Source organism: Caretta caretta, chromosome 8 (genome assembly GCF_965140235.1).
Source record: "Caretta caretta isolate rCarCar2 chromosome 8, rCarCar1.hap1, whole genome shotgun sequence".
NCBI classification, from domain to species: domain Eukaryota; kingdom Metazoa; phylum Chordata; order Testudines; family Cheloniidae; genus Caretta; species Caretta caretta.
The window spans coordinates 1,732,030-1,755,530 of NC_134213.1; the positions used below are offsets into that span (position 1 = coordinate 1,732,030).

At 62.4% G+C, this 23,501-nt stretch overlaps 1 protein-coding gene and 1 long non-coding RNA gene across 6 annotated transcripts in view; one reads left to right on the forward strand and one right to left on the reverse strand.

Moving 5' to 3' along the window:
* The first annotated feature begins 351 nt into the window (after positions 1 to 351).
* Positions 352 to 18,391, forward strand: LOC142072928 (uncharacterized). The gene is made up of 3 exons (XR_012669539.1): positions 352 to 1,280; positions 6,369 to 6,599; positions 18,083 to 18,391. It is a non-coding gene; the product is annotated as an uncharacterized LOC142072928 (long non-coding RNA).
* The window catches only part of CPLX2 (complexin 2), a 75,054-nt gene continuing 62,004 nt past the window's right edge, over positions 10,452 to 23,501 (reverse strand). For all 5 annotated transcript variants that reach the window (XM_048860088.2, XM_048860091.2, XM_048860089.2 and 2 more), the window contains 2 exons: positions 20,638 to 20,813; positions 10,452 to 14,736 (listed from right to left, as the gene is read on the reverse strand). In XM_048860088.2, coding sequence (XP_048716045.1) covers positions 14,539 to 14,736; positions 20,638 to 20,813 — 374 coding nt within the window. In that variant the 3' untranslated portion in view covers positions 10,452 to 14,538. The remainder of the gene's footprint in view (positions 14,737 to 20,637; positions 20,814 to 23,501) is intronic.

Below are 23,501 nucleotides of genomic sequence, written 5' to 3' on the forward strand. Positions count from 1 at the left end.
CACCCAGGGGACCCCCGTGGGAGTGGGGAGGGGGCATTACTGCAGCCACCCTTGTTCAGGGGCCTGTCCCCTACAGACTGGCCTCCCCACGGGCTGAGTGGTCAGCTGCCCTGGGTGGGCAGCACTGGCATCGATCTCTGTGGCCCCCTGTGCCCAGAGCTACCAATGGGCAGGAGCTGGGCTGCTGGCCACGGGCCAGACAAGCAGCACCTCTGGGGGATGTGGTCTGTTCTTCCAGCCCAGCTCCATGCTACCCCCTCCAGCGCCCTTGCCATCTGCAGCACCCCTCCCTGCTGCTGTCACTTGAACCACGCAGGCTCAGGGGCAGGAGTGCCGGGAGCTCCCAGGCACTTGGCAGCTCGCAGCAGCCTGCTAGGTGCCCTGGGCCTTTCCCTCTAGCCTTGGGGGTTAAATGATCTGGAGCCTCAGCTATTGTTAGAGCTGAGCGGGGCTGAGGCCGCTCCTAGCGAGTGGAACTGCAGCCCGGGCGAGGAGTGACAGCAGCTGCATTTCTCTGAATGCTAATGGCCCCGAGCCCTGCGTACCCAGCAGCCGCCTCCACCCACCCACGCTGCCCTCTGCAGCAGCGGGCACCTGCTGCCAGCAGTGACAAGTGAGTGGCAGCACGGCTCCCACAGTTGTCCCTACCCCACCCTGCGTCCTGGAAACAAGCACGGCCTGGTTGTCATGGTTCCCAAGGAAGGTGGCTTGTCTCTGGCCCTCCGCCCGCGAGGAGAGTGTGGCTGGGGTGGGCCGGAGTCCAGCAGCCACTGCCGGTGGGGCCCTCTGCCCAGGGCCTATTTGCAGCAGCTGCCCCAGAGAAAAGTCGGAAGCTAGTGAGGCTGCAGGAGCTTGTGCCTGGGGCAGCGAACGCTTGCAGTGCAGGGACAGAGAGGCTGGGACACCTCCCCCAGGCGGCACTCCTGCCCCGCTCACCACAATGCCCCCTGCCAGGGGACGCAGGCTGCTGGGAGTGGGGTGAGGCCAGGCAGGCCTCCGGGGGGAAGCCCCAGTGTAGGAGCGAGGAGCAGCAGCGCTGGCCACCCTACTGCCTACCCAGGGTTTGGCCCCCACAGCCCCTCCTGGGGCGGAGCTGCAACCCCTGTGCACCAGGTCACAGCACCACTCGCTTCGTTGGGGTCCCACTGCTCCCCAGGCCCACGCAGGATTTGCAAGTGCAGGGGGCATCATGCTCCCAGCAGTCATGGCCACGCCAGGCTGGAACTCGTGGCTCTGAGTAGGATGGTGCCATCACAGTGCAGTCTGCCACTGCCCTCGGGGTAAGTACAAGCCCTGAAGACCACAGCTTCCAGCATGCAATGCTCCGTATCTACCCCCAGCCTGGCCACTGAGGTCTGTAGTTGCCCCCGGCCATGCCCCTAGCAGCGGGAAGCTGCTAGGCCTGGTCCCAGGCCTGGTGAGCAGCCAACAGCCCTGCACCCTGGCAGGCTCAGTAATTGCAGTGGGAGCAGGATTGCTGGGCACGGATCTCACTGCACTGGACCTGTCCTGGACCCCGGGGAGGGGAGTGTAATTCGGTTCGTGCTTAAAGGCCTGGGGAGCAGGTGAGGGGGGCTTGCAGCCCTCTGGGGCCTCTCTATACAGTTAATAATAAACTGGAAGGGAGCAGACCTAGAGGTTGGGGGGGGAGGAGAGGAGTGGGATCTGCAAGCCAGGAAACCAGGGGTCTGGTCCTGGCTCTGCCACTTAGTGTGTGACCTCAGGAGAGTGGCTTTGCTGCTCTGTGCCTCAGTTTCCCCTCTGCCCATTGGGTTGAGGGGCCACTGAAGATTTGTACAGTGCTTTGGCTGCCTGGGATGGAGGGGGTGGGGATGGGCACAATGCAATCGGAAACAGCTAGCCAAGCGGCGTGTCAGCTGGCTTGTTTTTAGAAGCTGGGCTGGGCTGGATTTGCATGTGTTGCACGTGGGCGTTGTGTCCCTGCGTGTGAGATACAGTGCGTGTGCATGTCACACCTGCCTGTGCCCTTGCGGCCGTGTGTGTACCGGCCCAGAGTGCTGCAGAGGCAGCCGTGACAGCGGCATGTGCGGTGGCCACGCATGTTCCTGGAACACCAGCTGTTCCAGTACTTCCAGGAACGCCGTGACCCTGCCCCACTGATGGGACTGTGTGCGAGGTCATGCCGTACAGGGGCGTGACATTTTGAAGAGCCCTGCCCTGCCCGTCTCCCTCCCGCCCCCATGCATGGTGCAAGGTCACGCCAGCAGGGGGGAGCGTTGCACTTTTCAAAATAGCATCCCCCCCCATCTGATACCGGACAAAACCACATCCGGTTTTGGCTCAGTTCCAGCCAGGGGATGAGCCTGGACGAGTGGCCGTAACACTGAGCGGTGGCCAGAAGTGGCAGAGGTGTTGGCAGGATAGCCCTCGCCTCCCTGAGGCCCACCCCCCATCTCCGAGGGCTGGAGGTGAAACCCCCTGAGTGCACCCTGGATGCTGGGACTTTGCTGACCATGGGCAGTGGGGGCTGTGGAGGAAAAAGGTGCGTGTGGGGGGTGTGTTAAAAGGACATTTGTCTGTTGGACTGTGGGAAACTGAGGCAGGGGACCCTGCCCAGCTATTGAGGGGGGGGTGGTTGCTTTTGAGCCATTGCTGTGGTGTTTTCCCACATTGATGCTGAGTTCCCTTCCCTGGGTTTTGTCAGTGCTGGCAGGGGGTTGAGCACTGGGAGGGCAAAGAGCTGTTGGAGCTAGAGGTCCGTGCAGGCCCCAGCCCAAATTGGTGTAAAGTGGCCCCGAGGTCAGGCTGGAAATGTGGAGAAGGGGTCTAGCCAGCAGAGGGGTGAGGCTCAGGACCAGCCGCCCCACAGGAGCAGTGGGAGCTAGAAACCTGCCTGGTGTTAAGCTGGAGCTTGCTGGATTTCTGAAGGGGCGGGGGTGCCGTGACAGCAGGCTCTGGACTCCGACCCAGGAGATCCTTCCAGTCCTGTGTGCCTAGTTCAGGGGCCATTCCCTCCGGGTGCTCCCGCTCTGTGCCTGGGGCAGGAGTTGGCTCCGGGGCCTGGCTGGAGGGGGAGTTCCCCGGGGGGTGAGGGAGGGTGTCCTCAGCTCCGCTGGAGACATTCCCTGGCACTCACCGGGCTGGAAGTTCTTGCTGGAGCCCTCCCTGGGCCTTGTGCCTGGAAAGGCTCCTGCCCGGCTGTCGGCCATGTGGAGCTGCATCCAGACACGCTGACAGAGGCCCCGGGCTCCTTATCACAGCTCCCACCCCGAGGTCACAGCAGCCAATTTAATGCACTAAATAGCTTCGTATCACGCCTGTCAGCCGCGCTGCTGGGCACCGCCAGAGCCACTCGGGCTCCTTCCCTCTCCTGTGCACGGGGGGCCGTCGCTCCGGCACCTCTCTACTGGGCAGGGCACGATCTCCCCAAGGCGAGGGAGATAGAGAGTCACAAGGGGAAATGAGCTGCTCTGGCTCCTGCAGGGACGGGAGAAAACGCTGCAAGCCGGGCCCTCGCCTGGGCGTGCTGCAGCCTGGCGTGGGACACTCGGGCGCACCATGTCCTGGCCTCCGCCACTCACCTGTGCACGCGGCCCCCAGATGCTCATGGCTTTATTGAGAGCCCTCAGCGGAGGACAGGTGCTGGGCGCAGCCTCCCCTCTGCACAGGGCCCCAACCTCTTTTGGAGAGGAGACCAAGGGTGAGTCAGCCACCAAGCCAGCTGGGTGGGGGCTGGGAGGAGGTGATGGGGAAATTCCCAGAGGGGCCATGCCAAGATCCACGAGGCAAGGGCCAGGATTTGTGCCAGCATCCAGCTGCACCCCGCTTTCCCCTCGACTGGGCCCTGGGCCCCGGTGGGATTTGGTGTGGTTTCTTCCCCAGGGGCTGGCGAGGCAGGGCCCAAGCTGAGCTGTGCCCAGAAGCTAGCAGACAGGCATGAGCCCCAGCGAACGCCCCCAGTTCCTGGGGGCGGCATGGCATGTGCAGAGCCAGCTCCGTGCTTGTCTGCAGCCTCTGCCCAGGGGGGAGTGCAGGCGCAGGGAGGGGCCAGGTGAGCGCACATCCCTGGCCGTTGGATGGAGACCTCGCGGGCTGGATCTCTATCATATTCCCAGCTGGATATTTTCTCCCGACAAATGGCTTTTCTTGGTGATTGCTCTGCCATTACCGCATGGATTTTGGCTGGCAGTCAAGCCGAGCTCTACAGCGAAAGGAGGGCAGATCAATGGGAGGTCTCAGGCCAGCTCACCGGCAGAGAAGCCCATTTGAGGCTGGCAGCCTCCAATCACCGTTAAAGTGACAGTGCTCCCCTGCCCTCCAGCACCCTGTGGGTGGGGCTCACGGGAAGGGGGCTATGCCCAGTGGTCCCCAGGATCGGGGCAGGGGCCTGAATTCCCTGCACTCAGAGACGGGGGCCTGCTTGTGGGAGGGGGAAGTCTGGGAGTGTCCCTAGTCTCAGGATTGCCCCCTCCTTCCAGCGACAGGCCAGACAGCCCCGTGGCCGCCCGCCGCCCTCCTGGAGCCCAGACGAGGGCAGCAGGCTCTTTCTGTGTGGTTGGACTTGGGCACCTCATCCTGCCCCAGGGCAGAGGTCATGGCTAGCTCCCATTTCTCCGGTCCTGCACGGTCTCTGCTCTCGCCTTCCTCCGTGCACTGCAGGCTTGACCGACTCTCTGCTACCCAGGCGGGGCTAAGGGCCTGGTTCCCCAGGAGGACAGCTCAGATCTTGGGGGGCCAAGCCCTCCCCAGCCCGGCTCCAACTCGAACTCGCGGGAGCTGGTCACAGCAAGAGTCGGGGAAGGGGAGTGGTCGCTACGGCTTGTCTGGCGTATCTGCCCAGCTCCTTGGCCCCAGCCCCAGGGGCACAACCAGAGGTTTCCAAAGGAGGGGCTGAGAGGTGCATGGGTCCCCCCCTTGGCATTGCTGCGATCTCCCCTCCCACCAGAGAGACCTTGACTGCTGCGACTTCTCACCCCTTCCCTCCCTGTCTATAGCCAAGGAACGGGGCTGGGCCCTGGCCCCTCCTCATTGAACCCCTGCCTGACCCTTTGCCCCATCTCAGTGCTAGTCACAATGCCGGCTGGCCGCACTCGCTCTCTGGACACCCCCCAAAGCCAGTGCATCGCCGTCCCTCCAATAGGCCCCCCAGGCCTTTTCCCTCTCCACGCAGGGATCCGGGGGTAGAGGCCGCAGAGACGCCAACGGCCTCTACCGGTGCGGGTCACCTACAGTCCCACCCGCCTGGCTGGCGGGACTTGGGAACATTCGATTTTTATTTTCTTGTAATTTTGAGAGATAAAATCACTGTTTGTTTGTCAGCATTGTTTTAACCAGTTCCGGTTTTAAATGTTCACAGTTGTGGGAAATTATGGGCAGGGGTGGGGCGGGGGGAAGAGGGGTCATGGCCCTCTCACTTTTGAAAGTGGATGGGCCCAGCCTGGCCCTACCCCTCCTCTCCCCCTGAGGCCCCACTCCCTGGCCGGGGCAGAAGCTGGAGCCTGGCCGAGGTAAGAGCCACGCAGGCCGTTGTGGGGAGCCGGGGACCTTCCACCGGCTCTGCACAGGGGGCCCAAGGGGTGGGGACACGGGCGGGGGGCTGCTCTTGACCCCCCCCCATCCCAGCAGGTGGAGGTTCCACAGCTCCCAGCCTGCCTCTGGCTTCCAGAGCTTGGCCAGGGGGCAGGGGTGGAGCCACAGAGGGGGCGGAGCCCTGTGGCACCCCCCCCCACTATTAAGAAGAAGCTGTCGCCCCTGATTATAGGGAGAGGTCGGACGATGGGGGGGGTCAGACAATAAGTATTAAATGACAATAGATGTTGAGATTCAAAAAGTGAAAGCTTTATAGAATCTCAGGGTTGGAAGGGACCTCAGAAGGTCATCTAGCCCAACCCCCTGCTCAAAGCAGGACCAATCCCCAATTTTTGTGCTGATCCCTAAATGGCCCCCTCAAGGATTGAACTCACAACCCTGGGTTTAGGAGGCTAACACTCAAACCACTAAGCTATCCATCTCCAAACACAAGCTGTTAACATCACATGTCAAAACATCCCAAGTAAATCTCCTTAGCGCCACTGTTCTCCAGCCGGGTCTGACGCCCGGTGCCTCTCTGCACATTTCACTGTGAGCGATGGAAGGCTTTGCTCCTTGTGTTGTGTGCGCGCGGGGTGCAGGCAGACGACCAGTGCCTGAGCCGCGGTCTCTGCCCCAAGTGGGCAGACACAGAGCAGCGCCCGCCCCAGGGCCCAGCGGGCGGAGGGAGCTGAAGGCAGCTGCCCAGCAATGGCAGGCTGACCCGAGGGGTGTGGCTGTGGTCGAATCCAAGCAGCTCCCAAGGGCCGAGGCCGGGGATGCTCTGTGGCTAGCTCTGCCGGTGTTACTGATTATGGCTATTATGTTCATTTCATTAGGTGAAGGACTAGGCCCTCCGGCCTGGAGAGCTACTATTATCCCCACCCCCATCTAATTGCCGCCTTGGGCTTGCTCGCCTTCGCAGCAGTCAGCAGCGATTGTCTCCGGCTGGTGCCAGCGTGCCCCAGGGATGGGCAGCCAAGCGCTAAGGCAGGATGTCTCGGGTGTCTCCTCCGGATCCTGAGGCAAAGGGCCTGGCTGTCTGGGGTCTACCCGTGTGAGGAGCTGGGGTAGGTGCACTCGCTTGGCTCCAAACCTGCCCTTGGGGTTTGGGGGATGCTTCATGCCTGTCGTGGCTGCAGGTCTCAGTGTCTGGCCAGGCTGGGCTGCGATGCTGCCAGGAAAACCTGGGGCTCCCACAGTTCAGTCTCCCCCAAGCTCTGTGCTGCAAACAACAGCGTCCAAACAACCCAACTGAGGCCATGGTGGCCAGGCTGACAGTGCAGGCAGGGGCCTTCCAGAAGAACATGAGAACCGCCAGACTGGGTCAGCCCAATGGCCCACCCAGCCCAGTGTCCTGTCTGCCGCCAGCGGCCAGTGCCAGGTGCTTCAGAGGGAGTGAACAGAACAGAGCAGTTATCGAGTGATCCGTCCCCTGACCTCTGGTCCAAGTTTCTGGCAGTCAGAGGCTTAGGGAAACCTGGAACATGGGGTTGTGTCCCTGCCCATCCTGGCTAACAACCATTGATGGACCTGTCCTCCAGGAACTTACCTAGTTCTTGTTTAAACCCAGTTATACTTTTGGTCTTCACAACATCCCCTGGCAACAAGTTCCACAGGTTGACTGTGTGTTGTGTGAAGAAACACTTCCTTTGGTTTGCTTTAAACCTGCTGCCTCTTAATTTCCTTGGGTGACCCCTGATTCTTATGTTATGGGAAGTGGTAAATAGCACATCCCTAGTCACTCTCTCCACATCAGCCAAGATTTATGGACCTCTCTCATCTCCCCCTGAGTCGTCTCTTTTCCAAGCTGAACAGTCCCAGGCTTATTAATCTCTCCTCATACGGAAGCCGTTCCACACCCCTCATCATTTGTGTTGCTCTTGTCTGCAGCTTTCCCAATTTGAATGTTATCTTTTTTTAGATGGGGCAATGAGAACTAAATGCAGTATTCAAGGGGTGGGCATACCATGGATTCACGTTGTGGCAGAATGATATTTTCTGTCCTATTATCTATCCCTTTTCTAATGGTTCCTAATACTCTGTTTGCTGTTTTGACTGCAGCTGCAAGTTGAGTGGATGTTTTCAGAGAACTAGCCACAATGACTCCAAGATCTCTTGCTTGAGTGGTAACAGCTAATTCAGACCCATCATTTTATATACATAGTTGGGATGATGTTTTCCAATGTGCATTGCTTTGCATTTATCAACGTTGAATCTCATCTGCCATTTTGTTGCCCAGTCACCCAGTTTTGTGAGATCCCTTGTAGCTCTTCGCAGTCTGCCTTGGGATGAACTATCTTGAGTAATTCTGTATCATCTGCAAACTTTGCCACCTCCCTGTTTATCCCTTTTCCCAGATCATTTATGAATATATTGAACTGCACAGGTCCCAGTACAGATCCTCGGGGGACTCTGCTGTTTACCTCTCTGCATTGTGATAAAGGGGGGATGCCAGCCCCAGCCTTCTCCATCCTCCGGGGGGCAAGTCCCGGGTGATGGGTTAGTGCAGGGGTGGCCAACCTGAGCCTGAGAAAGGAGCCAGAATTTACCAATGTACATTGCTAAAGAGCCCCAGTAATAGGTCAGCAGCCCCCCCCATCAGCTCCTGCCCCTGCTCCCAGCGCCTCCTACCCACCGGCAGCCCCGCTGATCAGCACCTCCCCTTCCCTCCCCGCACCTCCCGATCAGCTGTTTCATGGCGTGCAGGAGGCTGGGGAGGGAGGAGGAGTGAGGGCACGGCAGGCTCACGGGAGGGCATGGGAAGGGAGGGAGTGGGGGCAGGGCCTGGGGCAGAGCCAGGGGTTGAGCAGGGAGCACCCCCCCCCAGCACACTGGAAAGTTGGCGCCTGTAACTCCAGCCCCGGAGTCGGTGCCTCGACAGGGAGCCGCCTGTTAACGTCTGAGGAGCTGCGTGGGGCTCCGGAGTCCCAGGCTGGCCCCCCCTGGGTTAGTGGGCACAGGGCCGGGAGGTGGCCGGGGCCGTGCCGCAGGCAGCATCTGCTCACGGGGAGCACCCCCGCGGGTCGGGTACCTGCTCCATGGGGAGGTGCTGGCAAAGCGAAGGATGCTGAAGGGAGCCAGGCTGGTGTGCTCCTGGAGCCTGGCTAAGCTTCCCGGTGCAGAATGTCGCCGTGACACGGTTTTAATGAGGACCTAGTGCTGTCCCCGGCAGACTCCAGTCCAGGAGGCACAGAAATGCGGGTCCCTTTGGATGCAGGGCCGCAGCGGGGAACCCCGGCGTCCTGCTCCCACACAGCTTCCTGGGCAATGGCTCTCAGGGATGGAGAATGCCAGGAGCAGCTTGTTGGCACAACGTTGCCGGGCCGGTGCTGAGCGCTGGCAGGTTGTGCTCCGCTTGGCCGAATTCACTGAGCTGAGCAGCCCAGGATGCTGGGAACCATCTGCTCTCGAAGAGCCTGCGGGGGCAGCAGGTCGCAGCTCCTGGGCAGAGCTACAAGCCCCACCGCGCTGCTTGGCAACGGGTCCGGGTACATCAGAGCGAGTACGAATGGGGGACTGTGCTGGGGTGGGGTGGGGGCAGGAGGGAATCCCCCTGGGGGCCCACCCTCACAGGCTCTGTCTACCCTGCAGTTAAACGCCTGCAGCTGGCTTGGCGTGGGCTGCAGATTTGGGGCCTGTGAAACTCGGCCGGCATGAGCCTCATGGGTCGCGGGTCGCAATACTGCGTGCTCTGGGAGTTAGGGGCAATGACCGAGTCGGGAGAGGCCAGCTGACGTCCATGCACCTGATGGTGTGTGCAGAGTGCTTGGGGCAGGTCTGCAACGGTATTTAGGTGCCTAACGATGCAGCTGGCAGGATTTTCAGAAGTGCCTGGCTGCCTAACTCCCAATGGAAACTCTGCCAGCTCCTCTCCTCTCCCTCCTCTTTCCCCCGCTGGGAGTTGGTCTCCTGGGCATCTAGTGACAGTTTTCAGAAGGGCCTAGCCCCTAGCTGCCATCCCGGGAGTCACGCACCCAGCTTGGGGCACTAGCTGCCCTGCACCGCTAGGCACCTAAACACCTTTAACAGTCTGTCCCTTTGTGCCTACCTGGGTCCATTCGCTGCAGGGCACCAGCTGCCAGCTGCAGTCCAAGGGGCTGCTTTTTAAGGCTCCAGCCCTAACAATGGTGATTTGCACCTCATGTAGAGTCACCCTGTATTGCAGATGGAGAAAGGGAGACCAGAGGTGACTTGCTCAAGGTCATGGGGGAGGTGTTTGCGGAGCCAGGAGCACAGCTCCGGAGTCCCTGGCTGCCTGCCCTCCGTGCAGGCCAATAGCTCACAGCTCTAACGACATCAGTTTCAAGGCGATGGGACTGCATGTCAGCCGATGGGTGCACTGCAGGGTGCGGCGGGCGGCTGTCCCAGAGCCCTGGGCAGCAGTACCAACGCCCCCTGCCACTTCCCCAGACTGTCAGCTTATGCCAGGAAAGAGCAGGTCGTGCTGATAGAAAGGGCTGCAAAGTTTTCCCTCTCTGGCCAGCCCCTCTGCCCCTGCCTCACAGTCCCAGTCCCTCCAGCTGAGTGTCATGGGGATGCAGTCCCTTTCCCCAGGGCCTCCCTAGGTGGAGCCCTGTGATGAGAGCGCAGGCCTCAGCCACCACCTGCCTCCTCCCGCCTCAGCCCTGTAATCGGCCCTTGGTCCCCCACCCCCAGTCCCGCCCGTGCTGGAGCTGCTCAGGCTGGAGTCTCTCCCTGCCCCCCAGCTCTGCTTTGCTCCCTGTCCTGCTGCCCTACCTTGTGGCCCCTTCGGAAAGGCAGCTCCCCTCTGGATCCGGGTCAGGCCCAGGAACGCTGGGAGCCCTTGGCGCTCCCGGCAGTGCAGACACTGGCCGTACTGATCCGTGCTGGGCCCACTGGGGGGGGTGGGGGGGCTGTCCCAGCTTGCGGGCCGCAGCGCACTCAGGGCAGACATAGGGCAACGTACAAATTCCTTTATTTTATTATTTCGTCGAAGACTAGTTGGAGTGGGATGGTCACCGCATGGCTGGCAAGGGACCCCTGCCTGGGCCGGCCCCTGTCCCAAGAGCACTTCTCAGGTGGGTGTGAGCACCAGGAGATCAGGGAGCAGGGAAAGGTTAGGGCCCTTCTGTGCCCCATGAGTTTCTGCAGAGAAGCTAGTGGCTGAGAGGGGGTTGGTGGATCAGGAGGGGGTGTATTCTGTGGGTTGGGGGGTCAGTGCAGGGTCACACATCCAGCAACTGAAGGAACCCTCCTCCCTGGTGCTCTAGTGTGCTCCCCGGAGCTCTCCCCGTCTGGGGGGGCCTGTCCCCCTCCTTATGTGGGATGCCAGCCCCCGGGGTGGGTGGGGGGCTGCGCTGGGCAGCACTATCAGGGGGCTGGGCAGGGGAGAATGGATCCAGCAGTCTGGTGGGCTAACGTGCAGGACTTTACATTCCCCATATCGAGCAAGTGAGCTTGGCTCAGCCCCAGGGCTGGTGTCGCTGCCAGCAGGTGAGAGCCGCAGCCGCCTTGGGCAGCGGGGGGCGCTGGGATGCCCCTGGAGGCTCTGGCGACGCTCTGCCGGCCGGCCGGCCCCAGGGCGTGGGCGGGAACACAAGCAAAGCGTGCGCGGGCGTACACCCACCCACAGGCGCACATCCAGCCGTGTACACGCACACTCCCTGTCACGCCTACTGTCCCCTTGCTCAGGTGCAAACAGCACATGGTTCGGTGCGCACGCATGCGCTCATGCGCCAAGACAGCCGTATTTGTACACTCATTTGCACACGCACTCAAAGCCACAAACACGCGAGCCCTCTCTCTCTCTCTCACACACACAAGATTGGCGCTTCTCTCCTGTCAGTTTCCAGGTGGGGAGGAAAAGCCTGTGACAAGAATCGAGCCCCTTTGAAACGCCCTTGTGGCACAGCCAGGAGAAACCCTGCTGCTGTGTCCTGGGCCTGCAGCCCCTTTGGGGAGCGGGGGGGTCCTCACGTACCCACCCTAGCTGCAGGGACTTGGCCTTGTGAGCTGCTGGCCGGCCCCTCATCTCACCAAGCCGTGAAGTACAGCTGCTCAGGCCAGCAGGACCCCGGGGCAGCCAGATGTGCGGTCGGCTCCAGTCGCCCTCCTCCGCAGAGGGTCGCAGGCCTCTCGGCCTAGTGGTAAAAGTATAAACCAAACGCAGGCCACCCCAGGGGGAGCCCGGGTCTGGCGGATCAGCCCTTTGCCCCATGGTAGAGTTTGGGTTTATTGCAGGTTGCAGACATCAGCCATTCAGCTGTGGGAGCGTCAGACAATGGAAGCAGCTGAAACGAGCTGGGGGGAGCCCTGGGCAGCGCAGCAGGTGACCCCCACTCTCCCTCCTTGCGGGCACGTGGGGAAAATACACAGCAGCGGTGCTGCAGTGCACGGTGCTTCACTGCCCAACAGGTGATGGGCAGGCCCATCACCCGACATGGTGGGGGTCCTGGAACCACATGGTCACTGCAGCCCCACCCCCTCCCGGTTCACTTTATTTACACAGATGTTACATACATTGTGTGTCCCGTCCCCCCCGCCTGGCCTCAGGCCCCCAGCCCCATTGTCCCCCCATTCCCCTGCTCTTGTCAGCCCTGGCTGCGGGTGCCAAAGGGCCAGTGCCATCGACCCGCACAGTGCCCCCCTCCTAGTCCTGGGCCCCTGCCCCCCCGTTACCCCTCCTGGCACTGGGGTCCCTTGGGCCATGGGGTGACCATCTGGTGCAGTGACTAGCAGACAGGATGAGAGGGTTGGGGTGAGTGTACCCTGTTACACAAACACTAATGCGGAAACACACATGGGCCAACGGTGGCCTGAGACGTGGACGCTGGGGGCCGGGGGGTCCCGCCCGGTTCTGCTCCTTTGCGCAGGCTTGGAGCACGGCGGCGCGGCTCGCTGGCATGCGTTGCATGTATTGCAGTCTAACTGATATGGCTTTAACTATCGGAGAAGGACACAGACGCGAGCGAGACTTTGTGGCTTCTCTCAGACTCAACCCGCAGGCAAAAACAAAACCCCTGGAAAAGGGAAACCCTGGGATGCAATCGGGAACTCCCACCCCAAGCAAAGAAACCCCTTTGGGAAACAGGAGACAAGTCCTGGGCCTCTGAACCCGCCTCAGGGCATGGGGGGGGACTGTCTCTGCTGGTGAGAGCTCGGGCGGGCAGCTCTCGGCCGCTTCGCTCTGCCTGGCTCAGCACTGCTGCAGCTGGGCAATGAGCTTGCAGCCCGGGCTAGGCGCAGGAGAGGCTGCCTGTGTCCTTGGGCGGGCTGGTGCTGCCGTGGAGGGAAGAGCCAGGGCAGGTTTGCCCTGGTGATGGGGGGAGCTCCCTGGAGCCATGCAGGGGCAGATTGGCGCCCAGAGGCAGGAGCCATGAGCCAGAGATACCAGCAGGGGCCGAGCGTGGCAGAAGGACGGGTCCCTCCAGCCAGGGCTCAGTGTATGTCAGTGGGCACGGGTGCCCAGATACCACAGCGATGGGCATAGCAGGAATGTGGGCGAGGGCCAGGGTGTGAAGTGTGCTGAGTGGGACCCCCCTGGAGGCTGCTCAGCCTTGCCACGGGCTGCCCGCAGCCAGCTCAGGGCAGCGCTGGGGAGACAGGTGCTGGCAGCCTTGCCATAATGGGAATCGTTGGGTAGGGGACACCCGGAGGGCTAAGTGCTGCGTCCGCCCTCTGGGCTCCAGCCTTGCAACTTGCCAGGATCGTCCCCAGACCCAAGACCCCCCACACACACTCCTTGTGCAGCGGGGCTGGGAGGGGAGGCGGGAACCCCCAGTTCCTTGGGCCCAACTCTGGCCCTTGTTTTTTTATAAATCTCCTCCCCAACCATTTGCCCTAATGGGCAGGGTCTTGAATATGGCAAAGGTGCTCGGCTTGATCCCCCCAAGGGCCGAGCTCGGCCAGGGACGCCCATACGGGCTCGGCTTGGCTGGAGACATGCGGGGGACGTGACTCCCGGGGCACAGGCATGGCTGGGGTCGCGCCTGGGCCTGCGGAGGGGTTGGGGGCAGAGGCAGAGTGGTGAGGAAGGCTTCATCTTTCCTTCCGGCCCCCCCAGTCCCACCAGTTGCCCTGCTGCCCCGGGGCAGGGTTATCTGGGGAGTCCACGTGTCCCCCTGTGTACCGCAGCCCCTGCTCCAGGGCTCTCCCCGGTGCTTGCTGCGGCAGGCGAGGGGCAGCGTGTGGCTGCCCAGCACCAGGGGAGGGGCTGGACCCAACAGCTCCTTCCTGAAGCCCAAACAAAATGCAACAGAAATGGGCACAGCAGCTGGGGGGGGCGGGGGGCAGAGCTGTGGGGTGGCGCCGCTGGAAGCCAGGCCTGTAGCCCACCATGTCCCCTCTGCGCCAGCCCCCAGGATGGCCCCTGGAACCTGGCCCGGCAGGACATCTACAGCCGCCAGCTGGAGAGCTGGAACGGGCCAGGGTTGCTTTGCTCCATGGGCTGAGACCAGGCAGGGCCGGGGTTGTGGGGGGCACAGCCCCCAGCCTGCGGGTGCTCTCCTGATGCCAGCACATCCCTAACCCCTGGCAGTAGGCAGGCAGTGTGGGACTGAGGAATGTCTGAAGTTAGTGAAGGGCAGGGAGGGGGCATGGAGAGCGGGCAGAGCCGTGCCTTTCCCTACCGTCTGCCCCACCCTCCGCCCGACATGAGGTTACTGCAGTGAATTTGGTCCCAGTTCGCCCCCCACGCCCGGGGGGATTTGCCAAGCAACCGGCTGGCACTTTGGCACAACAGAACTCCGACTCCGTATGGCTGAGGGGCGAGGGAGGAAGGGGGAGCCCTGGGCTCCTGGCAGTGCCCAGCCTGGGGCTCCGGCTGTCCGGAGCTCAGCAGGCGGGGGGTGGGTTTTGGTCTGGTTGCCTCGTCCGCCCCACTGGAGCAGCGAGGGGTTCTGGGCACAGGGGACACATCTGGGATCTTCCCTTCGAAACTGAGTTGGAACAAAAACCAAATGAAATAAAAGAAATGAAAATCCCCCCCCGGTCCAGTGCACCCCAGTGTGTGGGGGTGGGCCCGGGCGGGTGGGTGGCGCGGGGCTGTTACTTCTTGAACATGTCCTGGAGGGGCCCGGGCAGGTACTTGAGCACCGTGTCCAGGATGCTCTCCTCCTCCTCCTCCTCCTCGTCCCCGCAGCCTGCCGGGATGGCTTTCTTGGGGCGCGTCAGGCTGCCCTCGCACGGCTGCTCCATCGCCGCCTTCTCCTCTGCCTCCTTCTCCTCTTTCTTCTTCAGGCCGTACTGTGGGGCAGAGACAGACCGGGCCTCTCAGTGCCTGGGGAGCCCCTCTCCTCTGGGGCCAGGTCTGCAGCCACTGGCCTGCCCCAGCATGTGCAGTGCTGTGAGTGTGCAGACACGTGTGCAAATGCACACACACCTCTCTGCGGGTCTGAACACATGCCAGCCCAGCAGAGAGCAGCCTTCCCGTCCATTGCTGATACCCTCAGCGAGCCCCTCCCTGTGAGCCCGCGGCAGGTGTGACGAAGTGGGACTGTTCTTAATGTTTCCTCTGAATAGTGTGGGGGTGCCTCAGTTTCCCCTAGGCAGTTCTTAAGTATCTAGGGGGTGGAGTAAGGGTGTATGATCATTGCAGAGCCTTAGAGGGCATGTGTGTGCAGGAGTCTGGACACAGAGAATGGCCAACACCCTGTTTCCTGGCAACTGATGGCCTGGGCCCTTCCCCCCTGCAAGGTGAGAGCTGAAGGGTTGGAGAACAAAGGAATCAGGTGACCACCTGGCCCGGGAAAGGAACAAAGCCCAGAGGAGGAGGGGCTGGAGGGGGTTTTCAGTTTGGGGCTGGCTGGGACATGGAGTGAAGTGCAGACGTGGTTGTCTGGCTCACTGCCCCCCAAAATGGACCCAGCTGAGGGGTCCCGTTCTCTGCACCTGCAAGCTCTGTTTTAGACCATGTTCCTGTCGTCTAATAAACCTTCTGTTTTACTGGCTGGCTGAGAGTCACGTCTGACTGCGAAGTTGGGGTGCAGGACCCTCTGGCTTCCCCAGGAGCCCCGCCTGAGCGGACTCGCTGTGGGAAGCGCACGGAGGGGCAGAGGAGGCTGAATGCTCCGAGGTCAGACCCAGGAAGGTGGAAGCTGTGTGAGCTGTGTGTCCTGAAGACAGTCTGCTCACAGAAAGGCGACTACCCCAGAGTCCTGACTGGCTTCATGGGGAGCAGTTCCAGAGCATCGTCCGGGGACTCCGTGACAACTGGTGGCAGCGGTGGGATGTACTGCACCCCGTGGATGGTGCTTCCTGCAGTAAGTGACTGGGGAGCAGTAACACGAAGGGGGATTGCCGAGGACCAGGCCTGCTGAAGGCTCAGAGAGGAGCGGTTTCGGGGGGCGGTTAACCCCTGGGAGTGTGTGACCAGCGAGAAGGACTGTGCAGTAACAGGGTTCCCCTGGGGATTGCAGCGAGCGGTCCCAGGGGCGGAGGAGTCTGCAGCTCGACCCTGGCAAAGAGGTGGTGACCTCGAGAAGGGCTGTCACACTAGGGGTTCTCCCTGGAAACCGTGGGGAGCTGAGAGCACACAGGCCTGTGAGTCCACAACAACTTGGGAGGAGCGGAGTGATGGCCTGTCACCGTCTCCTTAAGAAGGACATTGTAACCCTGTGCAAAAAGAGAGGGTTGAGTGTTGGAAAGTTCACCAAAGCAGAGTTAATCGTGCAGCTGGAGGAGGATGACCGCTCTAAGGAACAGATTCCTGACCCCAACTGGGGCTATAGCAGGATCTGGGAGCAGCTGAAGCGGGAGCCAGGCATCGCCAAGACTCCTGTCCCCAACCAGACGAGGGTCTTCACGATCGGGTTCCCCATCAGGGGATCGAGACGGACGGGATTGGAGCTGAGTCTGAGAGAGCAAGAGGACTGTGGGAGACAGTGAGAGCCCGAGAAAGAGCTGCAGAAGCAGCAGCAGCATGAACTGGCGGTGGGGGAGCGGAGAGGCCTAGGGGACCTCCCCGGGGTGAGTGGGGATAGATCCCGGGGGGCCAGTTCCGCAGGGAACCTCGAGACTAAATTGCTGCCCCTGGTTAAGGGGGGGGGGTGTGGATGCCCACCTCACTGCCTTTGAGCAGGCTGGAGATTTGAACCAAGGGGACTCTGCGGAAAAGCCCCGGTTTCTAGCTCCCTTGCTGGGCCCCAAGGCCATAGACTCCGTCAGCCAGATGGTTGGGGATGTGGACAGGCTCCCACTCCTGACCCCAACCTATATGTCTGTGTGGAGTTTCCTGGGGCCAGGCCCCCCGGACCTCCAGTAGGAGCAGAAGGTGATGGTCAATGGGGAGACATTCTTGGGGTAGCCAAAGGGCATGGGCTGCATAAACCTTCCCACATGCGGCCTGCGAGTGCTATCGACCACCCCTGACCTAAGGGAGGGCGTGAACTGGAAGGGCCTGGTGTAACTCCTACCAAGGAATGGGAGAGATGCTGGGGCATCCATGGGAACGTTGGTGGCTTCGAACTTCCCCAGGTCACCGGCTAAAGTGACCCCTCTCAGTTCGATCTCGAAGGGGGGAGAGATGTGACGAAGTGGGACTGTTCTTAATGTTTCCTCTGAATAGTGTGGGGGTGCCTCAGTTTCCCCTAGGCAGTTCTTAAGTATCTAGGGGGTGGAGTAAGGGTGTATGATCATTGCAGAGCCTTAGAGGGCATGTGTGTGCAGGAGTCTGGACACAGAGAATGGCCAACACCCTGTTTCCTGGCAACTGATGGCCTGGGCCCTTCCCCCCTGCAAGGTGAGAGCTGAAGGGTTGGAGAACAAAGGAATCAGGTGACCACCTGGCCCGGGAAAGGAACAAAGCCCAGAGGAGGAGGGGCTGGAGGGGGTTTTCAGTTTGGGGCTGGCTGGGACATGGAGTGAAGTGCAGACGTGGTTGTCTGGCTCACTGCCCCCCAAAATGGACCCAGCTGAGGGGTCCCGTTCTCTGCACCTGCAAGCTCTGTTTTAGACCATGTTCCTGTCGTCTAATAAACCTTCTGTTTTACTGGCTGGCTGAGAGTCACGTCTGACTGCGAAGTTGGGGTGCAGGACCCTCTGGCTTCCCCAGGAGCCCCGCCTGAGCGGACTCGCTGTGGGAAGCGCACGGAGGGGCAGAGGAGGCTGAATGCTCCGAGGTCAGACCCAGGAAGGTGGAAGCTGAGTGAGCTGCGTGTCCTGAAGACAGGCTGCTCACAGAAAGGCGACTGCCCCAGAGTCCTGACTGGCTTCATGGGGAGCAGTTCCAGAGCATCGTCCGGGGACTCCGTGACAGCAGGTAACAGCCAGAGCCTAGCACAGCAAGGGGGATTGGCACTGCCATGACGCCAGCCTTGGGCATGTGTCTGGCCAGGCCCACGTTCCTTCACCACCCAGCCAACTACCCTGCCTGCCTCTCCGGGGCAGGCTGGGGGATGCGCTTTGGTCTGTCATGTTTCTAATGCCCACCACCCTGGCATCTAGGTGCTGCTGTCTCCATAAGAAAAAAGCCCGTGAGCAGCGGTGCCCAGAGCGTTGCCCGGGCCGTGCAGGCCGCCTGCCAGGCTCCCGGGGCAGGTGTGGGCCGAAGCCCATCACAGCCACTCATCCTTTCCTCATTTTCCTCCCACAGGCGAGAACGGGGCAGACGGCCAGGCCCAGCTTGCAAAGCGACCAGGCTCCCCATCCCCAGCTGCCCTGGGGCGCCTCCGGCCACGCAAAGGACACGGTGCAGCTCCCCCCACTCCCGCACGGGCTAAAGGAGGAACTGGCTGGCAGAGCCCTGCTGCCTGAAATCGCCTGTTCCCATCTGTCTCGGCTCACAGGATATTGGAGGCATCTGTGATTAGAGTCGGGCTTCCCCAGCGTCTGGGCCGAGGCAGCTCCTGGCGCAATGTGGCCATGTTATCTGCTCCTCAGCGGGTTATTAAAGATGGCAGATAGCGAGCGACAATTCCAGGCTGTCATGCGGCCGCTTGCAGCAGGCGGGGGAGATAAGGACCCCCCCCCAGCCCACCCCCGTTCCAAGCTAATCCCCTGCTGCGGTGGCAGGAGGGGCGCGTAGCGAGGGTGGGGCAGAGTTTCGGAGCAGTTGCGAAGGGGGAGAATCTCTGGGGCAGCTTTTCCCCAGTCAGGTCTTGCTGCCTCTCACAGTGTCACCAGTGAGAAAGGGGCCAAGCCTCGGCTGTGTCCAAATCCAGGCTCAAAGGCAGCAGCGCCCGGGGCTCCTGCTGCAAGGGCTGGCCAGGCCAGGGAGGGGGCCATAGGCAGGTGGGTTTTGTGTGTGCCAGAGGGGCTCTGTGGGAGCAAGTGTGTAGCTGTGTGCGCAGCAGTGGGTGTGTGAAGGTGCGGGGGGCACTCTGGGGATGCGTACGGAGGGGTGTGTGAGACCCTGGGTGTGCCAAGGGGTGTGTGCGCTGGAGCAGGGTCCCCCTCCATGCAGAGGAGGGTAGGGGTGTTACACCAGGGCGGGTAACACGTGCACTGTGCCTGGCCCCAGGGAACCCTCATTAATTTACCAGCATTTCACTGCTGCGCAGGTGCTTTGGGCCAGGGACATGCTCTGCCTGCGGCTCCCATGGGCCCGGGTTTGACGGCTCTAGGACACCAGAGCCCCAGCTCCGCCCTGCTCCCCGCAGCGAGCTCAGCAAGGGCCTCCCCTGCCATGCAGAGAACAGGCCCAGGGAGGGCAGTGGCTCGCTTCTCCCAGCCCGAGACGGGAACTGAGTCTCCATGGCCCAGTCTGTCCTCCCCCTCTTTGCTCAGGCTGCCACTTAGTGCCAATGGGGATGTGGCTCTTTAGTGATGGGGACCCTGCCCTACTAAGCACCAGGCTAAGACCCACCAAGCTCATTGCATACATGGGCCACCCATGGGAGTAACACTCCCTGCCCACCTGGGGCAGGTTGGATCCCGCAGCATAGAGGGGAAATGACCCATTTGGCCTCCCCCGCCCGAGTCCCCAGCCTCCTCCCCTTCCTGACTTCCCAGAAGAGGAGCTGTGCAGAGTTCCCCCCCACGCCTGGAGCAAGGCTGGAGAATGTGTGGCTTGTCACCAGCGCAGCTGCCCTGGCTGCAGCCAGCTGAGAAACCATGCAAGAATCCCTAGGCCTGGACATTGGCCATGGCACAGAGACCCCAACCCTAAACCTGGGCAGTGTGCCCGGCACAGGGATCCGTGGCAGCGAGCACAGGACAGGACACTGACTTCCCCTTGGAGCTCAGCACACTGGCGAAGAGACGAGCCGGGATCAGGCAGGCCCCCGGGCAGGGAGTCAGTGATCCAGTGCACAGAACTCTGCACCCCACGGCCTCCCCGACGCCGTGTGTGCAGGACGCACCATCTCCTTCATTGACATGGGACCTGCCGCCCTTCTCGTTACAGGTGGAAGTCGCGGCCCTTGGGACGCAGAGGGCTGGCGGTTGCATGGGAGCTACGCAGTCAGAGAGCGGTCAGATGAAATCCCTGCAGCCACAAGCCCTCCCCTCTGTGCCCATTGAAAAACCCTATTGCTCCCACCACATCCGGCGGGGCAGAGCACCAGGGGCCTGGGGGCTGGTTCTGCCCCACCCCACAGAGTTCAGAGAGCAGTTCCTTCGCTTTTTGCACTTCGAAACTAGCCTGGTCAGTTCCCCTGCCTGGCTCCAGGCTCAGTTCTACTCGCTGGTGGAGCCCAGATGCCCTAAACCACCACCCTCTGCACCACAAGCCTACCGGTCTCAGAGCCCAGGCGGGACGGGGAGACAGAACAGGGCCAGGAGCAGCGTGGGCAGCATGCTCAGCACAGGGCCAGGAGGGGCGAAGGAGGCGAGCGGCGTTCAGGGGTGTCGTATGGGAGGGTCCTGCAGAACTGCTGCATGTCTGGCTGAGCCGGAGTCACTCGAGCCCCGCCCCATGGGGCTGTCCAGAGTCTGGCACTGGGAGGGGGCAGAGGGGCGCTGAGCCAGCTCCGGGGTGTTTGCAGCGGCGGGAGGGAGCAGCAGCTGCCGGGGTGGCCCCGTGACTGCCCAGAGCAGGGAGTCCCTCTCTACTTGGCCCTGCTATGGCCCCAGCTTGATCACAGCGCCAGCCCCCGAGCCATCTCCGCACAGGGCTCCCCCCACTCCCGCATGGGCCCATCAGGCTGTGGCTGGGCACCGTCTGTGTGACACAGTCACACTCCAGCCCCGCTGCCCCGCCTCACCCACCTTATCCCGGATCTGTTGCCGGACCTTCTCCCTCTCGGCTTCCATCCTGGCGTGCTTGGCCTTCCGCTCCTCTTCCTGCTGGCGAAGGGCTTCTTGCCGCTCCTCCTCCTTCTTCTGAGCGTCGGGATCCTTCTCTTCCTCTCCGCCCAGCATCTTCCCCATGTCCTTGGTGGCCCCTGCACAGGACACACCAGGCAGCATGGGAAGGGGAGCAAGGCTGCGGCCGGGGCTCGGGGCTCCCCAAGCAGATGCCCCCCTCCAATAGCTGCCTGGCGCCATCCCCTGCCGGCCCCCGCCTGGCCGCAGCCAGGAGGGGCAGAACTGGGAGAGGCAGGAAGGCGACTAGGGAATGAGACGCTGCTGCAGCTCACCAGCGGCCTGGGGCTGCCCTGCCCCTCCTCCAGTGCAGTCATTTACACCAGTGCGAATGAGCGTGTCACAGGCGGGACTGACGTATCTCCCTGTCTGTCCCTCATTCCTGTCTGCCCAGCAGCCGCGCTGTATTTATCCCATAACGCCCCTGGGGGCCAGGCAGGGCTGTACCCCATCTGGCAGCTGGGGCAGGGAGGCCCGGAGAACAGGCTCTACCCAGGGCATCTGGGGCGGGGTCTCCCAGCACTCACGGGGCCTGGCCTGGAGACCAGCAGGAGCCCTGACTCATAGCTGGACTGCCGGGACCCTGTAAACTGGCAGCCGAGGGGCTTGGGGCACAGAGTAACCCTGGAGTGAGTCTGGGAAGTGCCAGCTGCCAGCACCGGGGCCAGGCATTCAGCAGCGCAGGCTGGTGGGCTGGGAACCCAGCTCTCTCCTGTCATTGAGGCGCAGCTGCAGGGCGGCAGGGTGCCAGCGAGGCTCCAAGACAGCGTCTCGGGGAATCCCCCTCTGCTACGCAGGGGGCAGTGTCCACACCCGGCGCCTGCTGATTCGTTTTCAAACTGGCTGCAGCATGGCTCTGAACAAAGAGCCCTGCTCCGCGGCAGAGCCAGGCTGCGGGACGGCCGGGGCTCTGTGCCAGGCTGGGTCTGGCCCGTGCCCTTCAGCCGAGGAATTACAGGCGCCTCAATGGAGGGAGGGAGGCTCCGCCAAGAGCAGGAGGGCAGGCAAGCGTGACACGGCGCCTGGAAAGGCCGGAAAGATCCGTGGGAGATTCTGCACAGGCACCTGCCCCTGAGACATCCCAAAGGCCGCAGCCTGCCACACAGACACCCCCTCCCCCGGGAAGCAGTAGCCAGGAGAGAAGACTTGGGGGCGATTGTGGACAGGATGTTCGCTGACTCCCGGGTTGCAATGAGCCCTGGCAGGGCACCCAGCCAGTGCAGTTTGGGGGCTGCATGGGCAGGGGGGGCTGTGTGCAGGCCTCGGCTGGGACCACCCCTTCCTAGCTGGGCTCCCCTTTGAGGAGCTGAACGGGGGACACGATTGCAAAGCAGCCCCCACGTGCAGACACAGCCCGTTTGGCAGGGGGCGGGGAGCCTCAGGGCCTGGCAAAGGCAGTCCAGCCTGGACAAACGGTAAGGAAATGTCCAGGAGGGAACTGTCTTACCCTGGGCAGGGCTAGAGGGGCTCCCTCGGGGTGCGTCCCACAGCCTCGGAGCTGGGCAGGGCCAGCAAGGAGGCAGCCAGAGGTGGGTGATAGCAAAGGGACAACGTGGCCAAGCATCAGTGGCAGCTAATGCCAAAGGAACGGGGATGCAGGGAGCCAGGCCAGGGGACAGCCAGAGGGGAGTGTGGCCCAAGGAGCGGCTCCCCTCGCCCCTCCCTGCTCTGATGGGAGGCAGATTGATGTGTTTTGACAGCAGAGACGCGAGTTTACAGGTTAGCAATGGGAGCAGCGAGCAAACAGGCGACCCACGGCCCAGCTCAAGTGCCTTCTCCCGGGAGGGGCCGCAGCAGGTCTGGCCCGGTGCTGGGCAGAGACGTGAGCCACAGAGCTGTGCAAGTCACTCAGCATGGAACCCCGGAGCCGCAGGTCACGAGTGGAGACCCCCCAGATGGGGAGAGACCCTCCACAACTCTCTGGTGGGCGCCCAGGTGCACTGCCAGACCCTCCCTGCAAAGCCCACGGAGCTGGCGGTGAAGTTTTGTCCCCCACGAATGCAAAGGCAAGAAGCTGAGCAGACCAGTTGTGAGCTAGCAAGACGCCAAGGAGAAGGGTCCCTGGACGCGCAGCCAGATCCCTGTCCTGGGCCCAGCACGGCCTCAGAGAGAGCAGGCCCCCTGGGGCCCTTCCTGCCACCTTCTGTGCCAGGGCCAGGCTGAGGGGCTCCCCCTTCCACAGTGGAGCTGCCCAGCCGCTGCAGATGCCAGGCTCCCCTGGCACCCAGCACAGAGACCGCTGGGGGGCTACTGCCCGCAGTGCTGGGCAAGGGGGCGAGGCTGTGCTGCAGACCCACAGTGTGGCATGAGGCGTACCTGGGAGAGGGCAGGCCCAGGGCCCAGCAGGAGGTGGGGCAGCCGGTGCCCGTGCCGGGGAGTGCCCGGGGGCACCAGGCTGGAAGCAGCAGCAGCAGGCTGGGGTGTGACCATGTCTCGCGAGGCCCCATCAGGCTAGGCAGCCCTGGCAACATGCCACCCACTGCTGATACAGAGCTGCCCTGCCCCCCCCCGCCCCACACGCATACAGCATCAGGCCTGGGGCTGGGGAGCAGACATTGCGGAGCTGGGGCGCCCCCCGCAGAGAGGGCGAGCCCTCAGAGCACCCTGAGCACCCAGCCTGGTGCCCAGCGATCCCTGGTGCAGTGTGCTGGTCCCTGCCAAGCAGCCTCCCCATGCAGGGACCAGCTCTCCCAGCTGGAGCTGCTCCGGGCTGGCCCCTCGGCCAGGCCAGTGAGGCCAGTGCTGCAGCCTAGAGCCAGGAGGGCAGC